At 40.1% G+C, this 14,300-nt stretch overlaps 1 protein-coding gene across 1 annotated transcript in view; it reads left to right on the top strand.

Moving 5' to 3' along the window:
- The first annotated feature begins 1,897 nt into the window (after positions 1-1,897).
- Positions 1,898-14,300, top strand: part of LOC103262970 (contactin-associated protein-like 3) — a 22,395-nt gene continuing 9,992 nt past the window's right edge. The window contains exon 1 of the mRNA XM_021713674.1: positions 1,898-2,024. Within this exon, the coding sequence (XP_021569349.1) occupies positions 1,898-2,024 (127 nt within the window). The remainder of the gene's footprint in view (positions 2,025-14,300) is intronic.

Here is a 14,300-nt window from a genome sequence, read left to right as displayed (position 1 = left end):
AGGATTTTCCTAATATTAGCGATTTCATTTTGAGTCTGACACTTTCTCAAGCCACAGCAGTGATTGGTATGAATATATCTGTAATTTGTATTGGTAACAAGTACATTGGCACTGCTGACATTGGTAGGGTTTGTCTACATTCAAGACTAAAGAAAATGTTGAGTTTTTAGTTAAAGGTTAATGAAAATAGAAACACAATTTAAAAATTCATTATACAGACCTCTTTTTTTTTTTTTGAGTTGGAGTCTCACTCTGTCGCCCAGACTGGAGTGCAGTGGCCGCTCCCGGCCACCGCAGCCTCGACCTGCTGGGCTCAGGCCATCCTTCCGCCTCAGCCTTCTGAGTAGCCGGAATTACAGGCATGCGCTACCACGCCCGGTTAATTTTTTATTTTATTTTATTGTAGAGATGAGGTCTCGCCTGCCCAGGCGGGTCTCGAACCCGCGGGCTAAGGCAATCCACTCACCTCAGCCTCCTAAAGGTGCGGGATTATAGGCTGAGCCACCGAGCCCGGCTTATACAGACCCTTTTATGATGTTTGCACCCCATTTTAAGAGCCTCTGAGCTATGTGAAGCAATTCTTCAAGTTCTATTAAAATTTCCTCTTGTGCTTTTAATGAATCTTAAGATCAAATTAAGGACTACTGAGCTTTCTATTTGTGATTCTTAGAGTCTGTATTTATGTAGTTCCTTTTTAATATCTTTCAATACAATTTTAATAATTATAAATATCTTATACAATTTTATAAAATTCACTCGTAGATATTTTGTGTTTTGTTTCTGTTTGCTGTTGTTTTTATTTTCTAAGAATAGAGTTTAGAAATACAATGTTTTTACAATATTTTTGTATGTTGAACTAGCACTAGTCAATTACTTTTGGATTTTATACCACCCAGTCACATCATATGGAAATGATAGCAATTGTTTTTTGTTTTCATCCAGTTCTTCTGGTTCCTTCCTTCCTTCCTTCCTTCCTTCCTTCCTTCCTTCCTTCTTTCTTTCTTTCCTTCTTTCTTTCTTTCCTTCCTTCTTTCTTTCTTTCCTTCTTTCTTTCTTTCCTTCTTTCTTTCTTTCTTTCCTTCTTTCTTTCTTTCTTTCCTTCTTTCTTTCTTTCTTTCCTTCTTTCTTTCCTTCTTTCTTTCCTTCTTTCCTTCCTTCCTTCCTTCCTTCCTTCCTTCCATCCTTCCTTCCTTCCTTCCTTCCTTCCTTTCTTTCTTTCTTTCTTTCTTTCTTTCTTTCTTTCTTTCTTTCATTTTCTCCTATGTACAGATAGGACTTTCAATGCAATGTTCACAAAGCAGTGATGCCTGCTAAAGTCTTCTTGATCTTAGAGGAACTACCACTAATATTTCCCCATTGAGTGTGCTGAAACCCATTTTTAGCAGCAAGCAAGAGCCAATCATTAACTTCCCTTAAAATTTGTAAACCAGCTGTTAAAACAGCCATTATTAAAAATTAAAGTATGTAAACTTTTAACTAAACAAATCACATGAAAAACAAAAGTAATCAACTCTCAAAACTCACCATTTACTACTTACTTTATGACATCTCATATCTGTGCTCCTTAGGTTATTTACGTACCTTGTATCTGCATGGTGCATTACTATATAGTGGTGTGATACTGCATATCTTTTTCCAGCACTATGCTCAATGACATCATCTTGATAGCTTTGAATTGGCCATGATAGGAGTATTTACACTATAGACAATGGCAAAGCTACAAATCAGGACTTTTATTTCCCTTAGGAGCCTGTTGTTAAACATTTATTAGCATACCTCTGATCAAGACTGATGAACTACAAGTCTAGCATTTTCCTTACCTGATAACTAAAAAGAAAGGAGAGAAAGAGGGAAGAGAAGAAAGCGCCACGTTGATCAGCCTGGGAACTTGAGCGTGATGCTTTTCTCTGCAGGTAACTGTGATGCGCCGCTGGCCTCAGCCTTGCCACGTTCATCCTTCAGCAGCTCCTCAGAGCTGTCCCGCAGCCACGGCCCTGGGTTCGCAAGTCTTAATCGACGGGATGGTGAGTCCGCTAAAGCCTTCCTGTTAATACATCATGATTCTCCCTCAGAGAGAATTATTTTTATTCCTACAGCTCACAAATTATTTATATTGCATTTCAATGGAATTGAAGAAAGCAGTTTTACCATGTTATTGCTTGCTAGCTTTTATCTTGTTCATCATAGATTGTTTTTCATTTTGTTTTTATACCTTCCCTTTCTCTTGATTGTCAGGAGATGCTCATAAAGGAGCTCCAAGTCAGAAGCGAGTTATTGGAGGTTACAGATTATTTCCAATTATATCATCTCTTTTTAGTTTTAGAACAGGCTATGTATGGAAGGGTAGCTGGTCGAGTGAACCGATCAAGAGTTGCTAAAACAACAAATAGATGAGCCGATGTCATAGCCATTAGGGGGTACTAAACAGCCACTGTGTAACATCTATGGATGTGAAGATGCTGTGGCGAGTGTGGGAAAATGACACTTGTCCCAGGACTTCACCTGGGAGAACAGGGGAAGGCTACCATTGAAAATAAGGGTTCCCATCTTGTTGGGGTGTGTGTGTGGCGGGGAAGCTAATTGCTTACTTTCTGGAGATATATTAACCCATTCATGCCTTTCAAGTGCGATGAGTAAATTACTTTTTTCCATTGCACAAACTATATTTCAGTGGATTAAATAAGTTAATACACTTAAAAATCAAGTGTTCTGCTACCTTCTAAAGGGGTATGTTAATTTTTCTATTAAAGATTAATTCAGGAAATATAATTTGAAATAAACTGTGCCCCGTGTGAATACATTGTTGTAAATAATGGAGATATAACTGTGGCATTGACTGTTTTCTTTCCTTTGTAAATATTTCAAAGATAGAGTTTCAGTATAGCTTGAATTGTATTGTGTTACTTAAAAATCAAATGCACAAACCTGGTAAATGATTAAGAAATAGATTTCTAGGGAAAAGTCAGAACACAAGTAAAAAACTCAGATTGGAGATCATACCCATCATGGTCTTTTGTCACAAAGAAGCATTTTGTGGCCTGAGATTTATGTTCAAAGCATCATTTAAATAATTTCTAGCACCCACAAAAATATCATTGTAACCAGATTTTAACTTATAAGTACATTACAAAATTAACCATTTTTGGTTTGATGTTTACTTTAATATTAGCCTAACATCTAAATTTTCCAGTGGTTGCTAAAGATTATAAAAGTTAAATAAGCATTGAATTTATTTAATTTAAAGAAGCCCCAGGGACTTGTACATTTTTCCTGATTTGCAGGGACAGAATCACCTTGTGTTTCAGGCTCCACTGCTGTCAGCACTGTGCAGTTTACACACATTAAGAAGGAAACATCCAAAATTATAAGATAAATGTATATCCATTACTTTAATTAAAAAATTTAATAACTCAGAATATGATAAACAGTCTATATGAAATGGTAGTACAGAAGTTATCTTCTATACTCACACTCCTTTTTTGCATATCTAAATTTAAATTAATTTTTTTGTAAGAGAGTAGCAATCAGGTGATGAAGTTTTTTAAAATGATTGTTACTACTGTGATTGCATGTAATATGCATTTCACTGAATTTTTTAATATTACTATCAGACTTCATACCCATCTGTAAAGTGCAATTTAGATAGCACAATTTATCAGTATTTTTCCTGAAGGATTATTCATATTTTCGATTGGAAAATAGTAACCTAAAATCATTCTTGGCATTTCCTTTGACTTTGTGTACAAAGGTGAGTGTATTAATTCACCGCAACTTAGATTATTACAATGTAAAACCCAGACAGTATAAAATGAGTAAAAAATGTGGATGATTATAATGATGATGATGATTCCCCAGATACAACAGTATCTGAGTAGCCTTTCTGAAAACTCTGTGCTTAAACTAGTGATAAAAATCATGCTAGAATATTTAATTATATAGTTAAAATTTTCTTGATCTGTGTTATAGAATGTAGATTTTAAAGAAGGTAGTCTGTATTATTTGTCTCATTTCTTATTTGTCAAGAAGTCATCAAGCTTCTAGAATTTTTAAGAATTAGAGTTGTTCCAAATATCACAAATTTGTCTAGAATTTTATATGTAATAGCTGGTCACACATTATACATAGCACGGAAAGCTGATAAGAGAATAGCCTGTAAATAATTTTAGATTGTATACATATAAGAATTTAGTCACTTTATAACCTTCAAAAAGCCAAAATAATTTAAAATTTAAGGTACTTTGCGGTTTTAAAGTATGCCATTGTGAGCTGGGTGTGGTGGCATGTGCCTATAGTACCAGCTGCTTGAGAGGCTGAGTAGGAGGATCGCTTGAGCCTGGTTCAAGGCTGCATTGTGCTATGATTATGCTTATGATTATGATTAGCCAGTGCACTCCAGCCTAGGAAACAATGAGTTCCCATTTCTGAAATACACACACACACACACACACACACACACACACACACATACACACATACATTATATCAGTGATTTAGCAAACAGCAAGTATTAATGAATCAATTAGAATTAATTTTACATTTTGTTTTCTATTTTATTTGTGTATTTTGTTTTTATTGTGCATTTTATTTTCATATTTATGTTTTTTCTATTGGTTTGTGAAAAGTAATAAAATACGTCTTAGAAAAACACTTGCCACTGGGCTCGGTAGCTAAGTCTGTAATCCCGCGCCTTTGGGGGGCTGAGGTGAGTGGATTGCCTGAGCCCGCGGGTTCGAGACCCGCCTGGGCAGCGAGACCTCATTTCTACAATAAATCAAAAAATCAGCCAGGCATGGTAGCGCATGCCTGTAATTCCGGCTACTTGGAAGGCTGAGGCAGAAGAATCGGCGGAGCCCAGCAGGTCGAGACTGCGGTGGCCGGGAGTGGCCACTGCACTGCAGTCTGGGTGACCGAGTGAGACACCAACTCAAAAAAAAGAGAAACACTTGCAATACAGCAGGACTCCCTTATCCACCGGGGATATACTCCAAGATCCCAGTGGATGCCTGAAACCAGAAATAGTCTGGAAGTGTATATATTCTGTTTTCTCCAATACACACATACCTATAATAAAGTTGGATTTATAAATTAGGCACAGGAAGAACTTAACAATGATAATAGTAAAATAGAACAATTACAACAACATACTGTAATGTGAATTTGTTTCTTGCTCTCAAATCTTACTGTACCATACCTCAGGTTACAGAAACTATGGAAAGTGGGACCACAGGTAGAGGGAACTACTGTAAATAGGAGTCAGAGGACTGCGAAGGGTCCTAAGAGGGAGGAGTAGAGAAGCCTGGGCAGGTTCAGGCATTTGTAGGGGCCCAGAAAGCAGAGAGGCAGGGCCCAAGGCGTCTGAACATCATGACTCCTGATCTCGTGGTGACATTTTTATCAGTGTTTTTTATGAGCTTCCTAATGAAAGAGTTGGGTATTGTAGAGACAGTAACTTGGTAACATCACTCAACATAGGGTTACATGCTAACAGAGTTCATTCTGTATAATTCCTTTAGAGTTCCTATTTGAAGTCTGAGGTTAGGTTCCACATAACACATTTAACAGATATGGGTGTAATACAGCTTACCTTGTTATACAAAGAAACATAAATTGCTAAAAAAAGATAGCCTCTCAAAATTCCTGAATATATATTTCTCAAAAGCAGATAGAATTTAAGATGTAAAACATGTACCTGCTTAGAAAATGAATGCCATTAGATACAAAAGTAAAGAAAATTGCGTTTGACTGTTGAGGTTGTTTCCAGCAACGTTAAGTTGGTATTTCCTCAAATTGAAAGAAACAATATTTCTTACACAAAAGCACGATTGTTGAAAGTTTTGCATTATGCATAAAAACGTGCCATAATACTGATCTTTATTTTTGTCGCAAAAGTCTCCTTAGGAAACTTTGTACTTCAAGTAAAGTAAGTTTTTAAAAATTGTTTTAAAAGTACTAAAGGCACAAAATCATGAAAATTAAAAAGTAAAACAACAAGGAATTATTTTACAGTTAGCCATGCTGCGATTCATTTTACATTTTCTTTATGAAAATAATATTTGGTTTTGTAATCATTGTTACTCTAGACCTTGGGAGTGGCTCAGTTTCAGCTCTCAATACTACATTCTCTTCAGTCATGTGTTATGTAATTGCAGGCTTGGTGGTTGAGATCCATGTTCTTACCAAAAGTTATTTGAACTTGACTACAAAGATGCATATAGATATTTGATTTTTCTTTTCTATTTCTCCAAAATACTTATATAGATACTCACTTCCAGACACAGGGACCACTGAATTAATAACTTAGATACTGAAAATCATGAACTCTAATGCTGAAAGTGCGCACTTAGTTGGAAGACCCCATCAGAGACAGTGGAAATGAAATTGCTTTGAATTTAATTCTACCAAAAGTGATATTTCAGAATACTGCATCATTTATTCCATAGCAGAAAGTGGATGGAAATAAACAGAACTGATCGGATTTTTTTTTCTTTTCTCCTTGTAATCGTCAACTTTTCCAATATTGAGCCTCTGAGTGTGCTTTCCCAAAACATGGACTGTGTTAATCTATTAGTGGAGCCCAGAAAACATTTGTCTAATGCTTTCAATGTAATCAATGACTGAAAATTTTAGAAACTGTTCTTAGCATTAAGATAGTTATTTCTCACTGTAGGAAGTACAGTTAGTCATATCAATTCACACTATAATTTTTCACAAGATATGTAAGAAAAATTATTAGATTGGGGAAAAATGCTTAGATCTGACCATAAGATACTAAATGGTTTCTTATAACCTGGGACCTCTGACTATGAACTATGCACTATCCTATATATGATTTAAAATTCACTGGCTTTTAATCAAAGAAATGTTTAAAAAATTTTGAAAGTGTAAATAATAATTTAAACCATGTAAAAGTATGTCAACTCTTGATATAAGTCCAAATAATACATAAAAAATGTTTGATGCAAATTTTATAATAATAATAATAAGAAGAAGAAGAAGAAATCAGACATGGTGGCTCATCCCTGTAATCCAAGCAATTTGGGCAGCAGAGGTGAGAGGATTGTCTGAACCCAAGAGTTTGAGACCAGCCTGGTCTACTTGGTGAGACCTTGTCTCTACAGTAAATCAAAAAATTAGCCAGTCATAGTGGTGCACACCTGTATTTCCAGCCACTTGGAAGGCTGAGGCAAAAAGATTGCCTGAGCCCGGAGGATGAGGCTGCAGTAGCTGTGAACATGCTATTGCACTCCAGCCTGGGCGGCCGAATGAGACTGATTAACAAAAAAAAAAAACTCAAACCAAAAAAACAATATAAACTTTACCCTCATATTCTTTCATACAATAATAGTTTTTGTGTTTTCTCAACTTTATTCACAGGCCAGAAGCCAAATGGGTTTAACCTGTGTTCTCAGATACTAGACCATGCGATTCACAATAAAGGGGCTTGCAAACCAAATTTTTATAAAGGTACATGAAGTACAGAGAAATTTTTGCCTCTGCACATCAGATACTGAATTCTGTTCACTTGTCCTTCCTAAAGGTTTTTTAGATATATTAAAACCACACCTTTTTCTCTTTATAAGTTTTTTTAACCAAACAACCCTGCAGATGCACTGAGATTGTTCAATGTTGTGAACAGGCCAAACATAATAGCATCCTTGTAAAATATGCCCATGTACTAATGCATACAGTCACTACTTCAGTGGCCATTTGGCATTATTAAATCCAAGCTTGTCTAGAATACAGGATGCTAGCATGTGGGAGGAGAATCTCTGAATCACCAAGCTTTGTGCAGATGCTGCTGTAGTATCATTGCACAGTAGAATCATTGCTCTGATTCTCTCATGTCCCTTTCCTAGCTTTGGAGTCTCGAGGTCCCTCTATAAAGTGTAAGTTATTAGAAACAAACCAGAATCAACCACACATGCTTTCAGTGTTGTCACATGCTTTCAGTGTTGTCAACAGCCTCCAGGGAGGCAGCGTTGTGATTTTCCTTCACCAAGTACACTAAATTATAGAATTGCCCCAAATAAGGCAATCCCTGAACTCAATATCCTCTTTTGGATGGGTGAGCATCTTCCAGGAATAGTCAGATTTGTGTTTTCCTGCTTCGTTCCAGGCTGGTATTTGAATGTGGAGGATGGGCTCCTGTCCTTATGGAGCTGGATGATGAGAGGAGAACTCTTGTCATATGTGGGCTCCTTGTATTGTTTCTCAGCTTGTCTAGTCTTAACCCTGGAGATTAGTTTACACCTGCTCCTGAAGCCCATGGTTGACATGCCTCATTGTTTTCTCCATAAGGCCATGTTCCCAGGGAATGGGTCATCGTCTCTTGCTGAATGTGTCCCATGTCACTTCTTGCTGATGCCGTAGCCTCCCTGAAGTGTGATTATGAGTTTCATTTAGTTCCCAGCTGGAGCAGCCAGGTCATCACCCTTGGTTACAGGTTTAATTTCCCTTGTCAAGTCGACCTTTTGTTTAGATTCAGTCCCACTCTCGGCTCACCGCTATGCCCCCTTCTGATGGCCTGTGGGGAATTCTGGGTCACCATGTGGAAAGGAAAAGGAGAGTGTTGGATAGCTTTGTCCTGGCAATTTAGGCTCACCTGCCAGAGCTAGTCACAGGTTGGTCACACAGCCCCACCCAAGCACAAGGGTGGTGAATGTACGGTCCTCCATATGCCTCGGAGGGGACAAGGCAGCCTCTTTGGCAAAGAATGATGGCGACTACACAGTCCCTGCAAGATCGTAACACCAAATGACAAAGGGAAACTCATCAAAAGCACATCCTCTTTTTTTCATTTGTTCCTCTCACTTTTCTGATCCCTCTGGGGCCTCCTTCTGAGTCGGGTGTCTGGATTCCTGTCCCATCAGTGACTTGCTGTGCTCCACTACCTCTTTGCCACAGTCCTAGACTTCCATTTCCTCTTTCTCATGATCCCCAGCTCTCTGTTCCACTTTCCCACAATCCTGGGCTTCTATTTCCTTTTCCCCACAGTCTCCAGACTCCACTTCCTCTTCCTGCCCAAAAGGAAGTCATCCTTATTTCCTATTTCCTGAGTGGATCTTCACCCTCACTGGTTTCTCTCAGGCTTGGAGATATGAGGATCACTGGCGAACAGGATTTACTGGAGGAAAGGAATGAAAACCTAGCAGTTTATCTCTTAGAAATAATTTCTGTGTTAATGGTCTGCACAGTAAGGACTACACGGTAGCCTTAGAGGTATATTCTTAGAAGAGAATATATATTCTTAGAATGAAAAGGGTGATGTGAAAGTTTTCCATTTTTCCAAGAGTTAGTGCCACCTGGGACTTACTTGGCAACTTCCCTGATGATGTGTGTAAGCCTGTCTTTGGAACATCCCAATTCTAATATAGTTGTCTAGCGAATTCTGCCTTTTTGCTTTTCAAACTAATTGACTTTTTACATCGTTCATAATACCCAAGGAGTTACATGAAAATTATTTAACAGTGTATACCCTGGACATACACCATGATGTCTTTGTTCACTCACACATTGCCATCCCTGTGGAAGTATATTTTGTCCATACCCTCAAATTGCTTTCCAGGGCTTCCATTTACACATCTATAGCTGCATTGCTTCTTCTAGAGAATGTAAGATTTTCCTTTTTTCCTGTTCAGGGCCACTGGCAAAAGATGTATCAACTAAGGTGACCTTCATCCCTGGTCAAAGAGGTGAGATTGTATTAGCAACTATTCATGAGGCCACTGGGATTACTCATGGCACATGGATTCTACGTTAAAATCAAAGCATATGGGATTCCTGAACAGTGGTTTTAATTTGTAGCACAGAGCTTGGACCAGAATAATCATAGTGAGTGGCAAAGGCTGAGGAACTATCTCACTCTACTTGGAACCTTAATAGAGATCTTCCTGGACTAGAGGACAGACTGGAAGACATTTCAGGGACTCCCTGTTCTCTCGCCAATGGTCCTTGCAGCTGTAGTCTTCTGATGTTGCCATGTTTCCTCCATGGAAACCAAGTGGAGCAGACTTTGCTCAGACATTCTGGCGCCACCCTTTGCTCAGGATGAATTGTCCCCCCTAAAAACCCTTCTTTGTCAGTGGCATTTACAATTTTTTGATGGCTTTGACAACATATTTTTTTTGTATTCACATTAGCATATCCTATTTTCTATGACAGGTAATACATGCATGCCTCTTCCCATCTAAAGATCTCACAGTATATTTACGAATATATTGAGATAAGTTAGCATGACATCAATGGGATTTTTTTCTCCCAGAGGTTTTTGGCTGACTAAGCAGTCACCTATGGATGGCTAATTTAGTCCTTACCATTTTATTTCTCAGTATCTTACCCTTGTATTTCCTGACATAATCATACACTGTTCTTTATAATAATAATAGTAAAAGGTGTTTACTCACTGCCTTAATAACAGCACAGAGTCCCCTTGGGAAATGACAGTGTACAGCGTTTGGCCTCTTCTCACTGCCCTTTACATATTTTCAAAAGGAGGTGCTTCTGTTCCAGTCTGTAACAAGGATGATATGAAATAATTTTCTTTTTTTCTTTTTTTTTTTGAGTTGGAGTCTCACTCTGTCACCCAGACTGGAGTGCAGTGGCCGCTGCTGGCCACCACAGCCTCGACATGCTGGGCTCCGGCGATCCTTCTGCCTCAGCCTAACAAGTATCTGGAACTACAGGCGTGCGCTTCCATGCCCAGCTAATTTTTTGATTTATTGTAGAGATGAGGTCTCACCAAGTTGCCCAGGCGGGTCTCGAACTCGTGGGCTCAGGCAATCCACTCACCTCAGCCTCCCAAAGCGCGGGATTACAGGCTAAGCCACTGAGGCCGGCTTGAAATAATATTCTTTTTTTTTGAGTTGGAGTCTCACTCTGTCACCCAGACTGGAGTGCAATGGCCGCTCCCGGCCACCGCAGCCTCGACCTGCTGGGCTCCGGTGATCATTCCGCCTCAGCGTTCCGAGTAGCTGGAATTACAGGCATGCGCCACCACGCCCGGCTGATTTTTTTTTATTTATTGTAGAGATGAGGTCTCGCTGCCCAGGCGGGTCGAACCCACGGGCTCAGGCAATTCACTCACCTCAGCCTCCCAAAGGCACGGGATTACAGGCTGAGCCACCGAGCTTGGCGAAATAATATTCTTATTGTAGTAACTGATAGGACTCTGAGAAATGCACAGTGATGCTCCCGTTGAATTAGAGCAGATCCCTGAACTGCACCCTGTAAATATGAAGACTTCATGTGATAAGAACAAGTAAGTTTAGTCACATATCTTATTTGGTCATAAATGAGACATTTACTATCTGCTGAGATTGTCTATATGTTGCTGGACAATTTCAATTTTATTTCTCATGTGAGAAATTAGCATAATCACCTTATGGTTTGTCAGTACAGAACTGCAAACTACAAAGACTTAAACACTGTAGATTAGCACTGATCTGAGAGGTGTAGGCCATGCCCCTCTACTGCATGTTCCTGTAAAACTTGCTCGGGAGTGTGTATGAGAAGAGCGAAGCAGCACACACAATAGCAATAGCTTTTTATGTAGGGAAGAGATCAGCAATGAATGCTAAACACCATCAGGCACTGGAAATTGTTCCTAGGGATGTTGTACACAGAGCTTTGGGGAGCCCTTTGTGAACTGTCACAATGTACTTTCTTTTTTTCCATATTACTGGCATTTAATGAGAATCTCTGGATCAACAATATAGATTTATTTTTTCAGTTTTGAATTGTCTGTTTCCAAAGCCATTACAGGGTGTGTCTGCATTTTATAAGGAGTCATCTTGTAATTAGGCAGCTGGAGGTGAGATTTTTTTGCTTATGGATGCAGTTTTTGGGAAATTGCATGTTCTTCCCACTTCAACCTGTTGGCAGGTTGTAGGAGGCACGATGGGAAGGGAGTCAAAACATGTCTCCACTGATCATGGCAGGACTGTGCATTTTTTAACATCCTCATAGCCAAGAGTGTTATATGTAGAGAACTGGAATTGTTTCATAAGACTCAGAGCTCAAGCAAATGCTTAAATTCCCCCCCAGCAAAGTAGACAGCATTGTGAACAAAAGCCTTAGTCTGTCAAGCCCAGAGAGTCTGACTTGGGCAGTTAGGGAGCATCTCCAGTGCTGCCTGTCTCCTGGTCGCTCCTTCCTCTGGACACCTGCAGTCTTATAGTGGGAAAGCGGCAGTGACAGGTGCAGTCTTCTCTCACTTTCTCTCCTGTCACTCTGGCACCACCTGGAACATATGATGAGTGTTCTGTGAATTAAGGTGCAGTAAGTGAGGAAATAAACAAACTGGATACCTGGATGGGACCCCATTTGAAACAATATAAGAGTGATCTTGGAAAGAAATTCTCTTTGTGACAGTTTCAATTAAGCCATTTATATGTTTGATGTCTAGATGCTCTGAAGATGGGTGGATCTGTTCATTTCACACCAGCCCACTGACTTTTCTTCCCTTGGATGTCTTGTCTGCCCTGGTGCTTGTTAAAACTGGAAGACATGTCCTTGTTTTCATTTTTCACCTCTGGTGTGCTTGAGGACACTGTGTGCCTCAGGGCCACTAAGCAGTGGTTATTGTCATCATTATCTGTGGCCAGAATAATAAGGCTCCAGCTGTGAATTTCCCATTCAACCTTTCATTCCGTGTGCCCCCCACCCCAGGAAGTATCACTGCCTGTGTCAGGCCACACCAAAGATGGGGGAAGCAACACACCAAAGTAACTAGAGACAGAATTCTCCAATATGTCTTCCGATATGTGCGTATCATCCAGGAAGGTTACTGGTAAGCAAACAACACTTGCATCACTGATAAACCATAGTGATACATTCTTTTTTTTTTTTTTTGAGTTGGAGTCTCACTCTTTCACCCAGACTGGAGTGCAGTGGCCGCTCCCAGCCACCGCAGCCTCGACCTGTTGGGCTCCGGTGATCCTCCCGCCTCAGCCTTCCAAGTAGCTGGAATTACAGGCATGTGCTACCACGCCTGGCTGATTTTTTGATTTATTGTAGAGATGAGGTCTTGCTGCCCAGGCGGGTCTCAAACCCGCGGGCTCAGGCAATCCACTCACCTCAGCCTCCCAAAGGCGCGAGATTACAGGCTGAGCCACCGAGCCCGGCTTGATACATTCTTAGAAGGGAATATATATTCTTAGAATGAAAAGGGAGTCAGTTGCTAATATAAGATCCTCAGAGGAACCTAAAATGATTGTGTTCTCTCCTCATCTGCAAAGCAGAGACTGTCAAGCAGCCCTGATTGCTGGCTGCTCTGGGACTGTGTGGTCACACCCAGAGTGTGAGTGGGGGAGTGGCGGGTGGGATCTTTGCAAATCACACATCTGCAGCAAGTTTTGTTTTTCTTCATTTTCTTACTTTCCACTCAGAAATACACAGCGAAAGTGTAGTCACCATCTAAGGACTCTGAAGTAGAGAGTGGCAGGTGGCAGACCCTCAGTAGTGGAATGGGTGACACACAACACGTGATGTGGCCACCTTTTCCTTGGGACTGAGGGCTGTGAGATCCATCCTTGTGAACATGACTATCTTCTGTTGCATGACAGTGTGTGGGAGGGAGATTACTGGGTGCTCAGCACGTCTTCTTGTTGAATTCTCAGTGCAGCTCTAAAATGTAGTTGTCATGCTTTTCTCCTAAGTGGGAAGGATGTTTGTTTTGGGTGGCTGCCCAGTCCTTACAACCTTGTTGTGCAAGTTGGGCCTTCTGGACATGTAAATGTTTGTATAAATCATGATGTTTTATTCAGCTAAGTCTTCTGTGAAGGGGCTGACACTGGGGAGAGGAGGGTGGCAGTAGAGAAAGGCAGTAGGTGGTGTGGGCAGAGGAAGAGCTGGGAGGACACATGCCTTTCTGTGGGTTAGGCATTAGGGACCCAGGAACAGTAACTACGAGCTGCTGTTGGTTCATATGTGGTATTTACTGAAGATTTGTAATGGTTGATAATGTAGGCTGAACGGTTTAAGAACTATAGTTGTTTATCAGTATCCGTAGGGGATTGTTTCCAGAACCCTCCTGCAGATACGGAAACCCACAGATACTTAGTCCCTGCTGTAAAATGGTGTCGTATTTGCATATAACCTATGCACATCCTCTCATATACTTTTTTTTGTAATCAATGTTTTTTATTATGATATTGTGGGGTACACTTAAGGGTTAGGTATACAAATATGCTTTGTTCAGGCACCCTTGTTGATAAGAGGTGTCTCCCCATCCCCAGACGGATATTTACTTCCGTTAATCCCACCTCTCTTCCCCTCCCTCCCCCCCCATACTTTTCCACCAC

Source organism: Carlito syrichta, unplaced genomic scaffold (genome assembly GCF_000164805.1).
Source record: "Carlito syrichta isolate Samal-C Ts95f unplaced genomic scaffold, Tarsius_syrichta-2.0.1 Scaffold92616, whole genome shotgun sequence".
In the NCBI taxonomy this organism is placed as follows: Eukaryota; Metazoa; Chordata; class Mammalia; order Primates; family Tarsiidae; genus Carlito; species Carlito syrichta.
The sequence above is the reverse complement of the archived record's forward strand: the minus strand, read 5'-3'. Positions and strand labels throughout refer to the sequence as shown.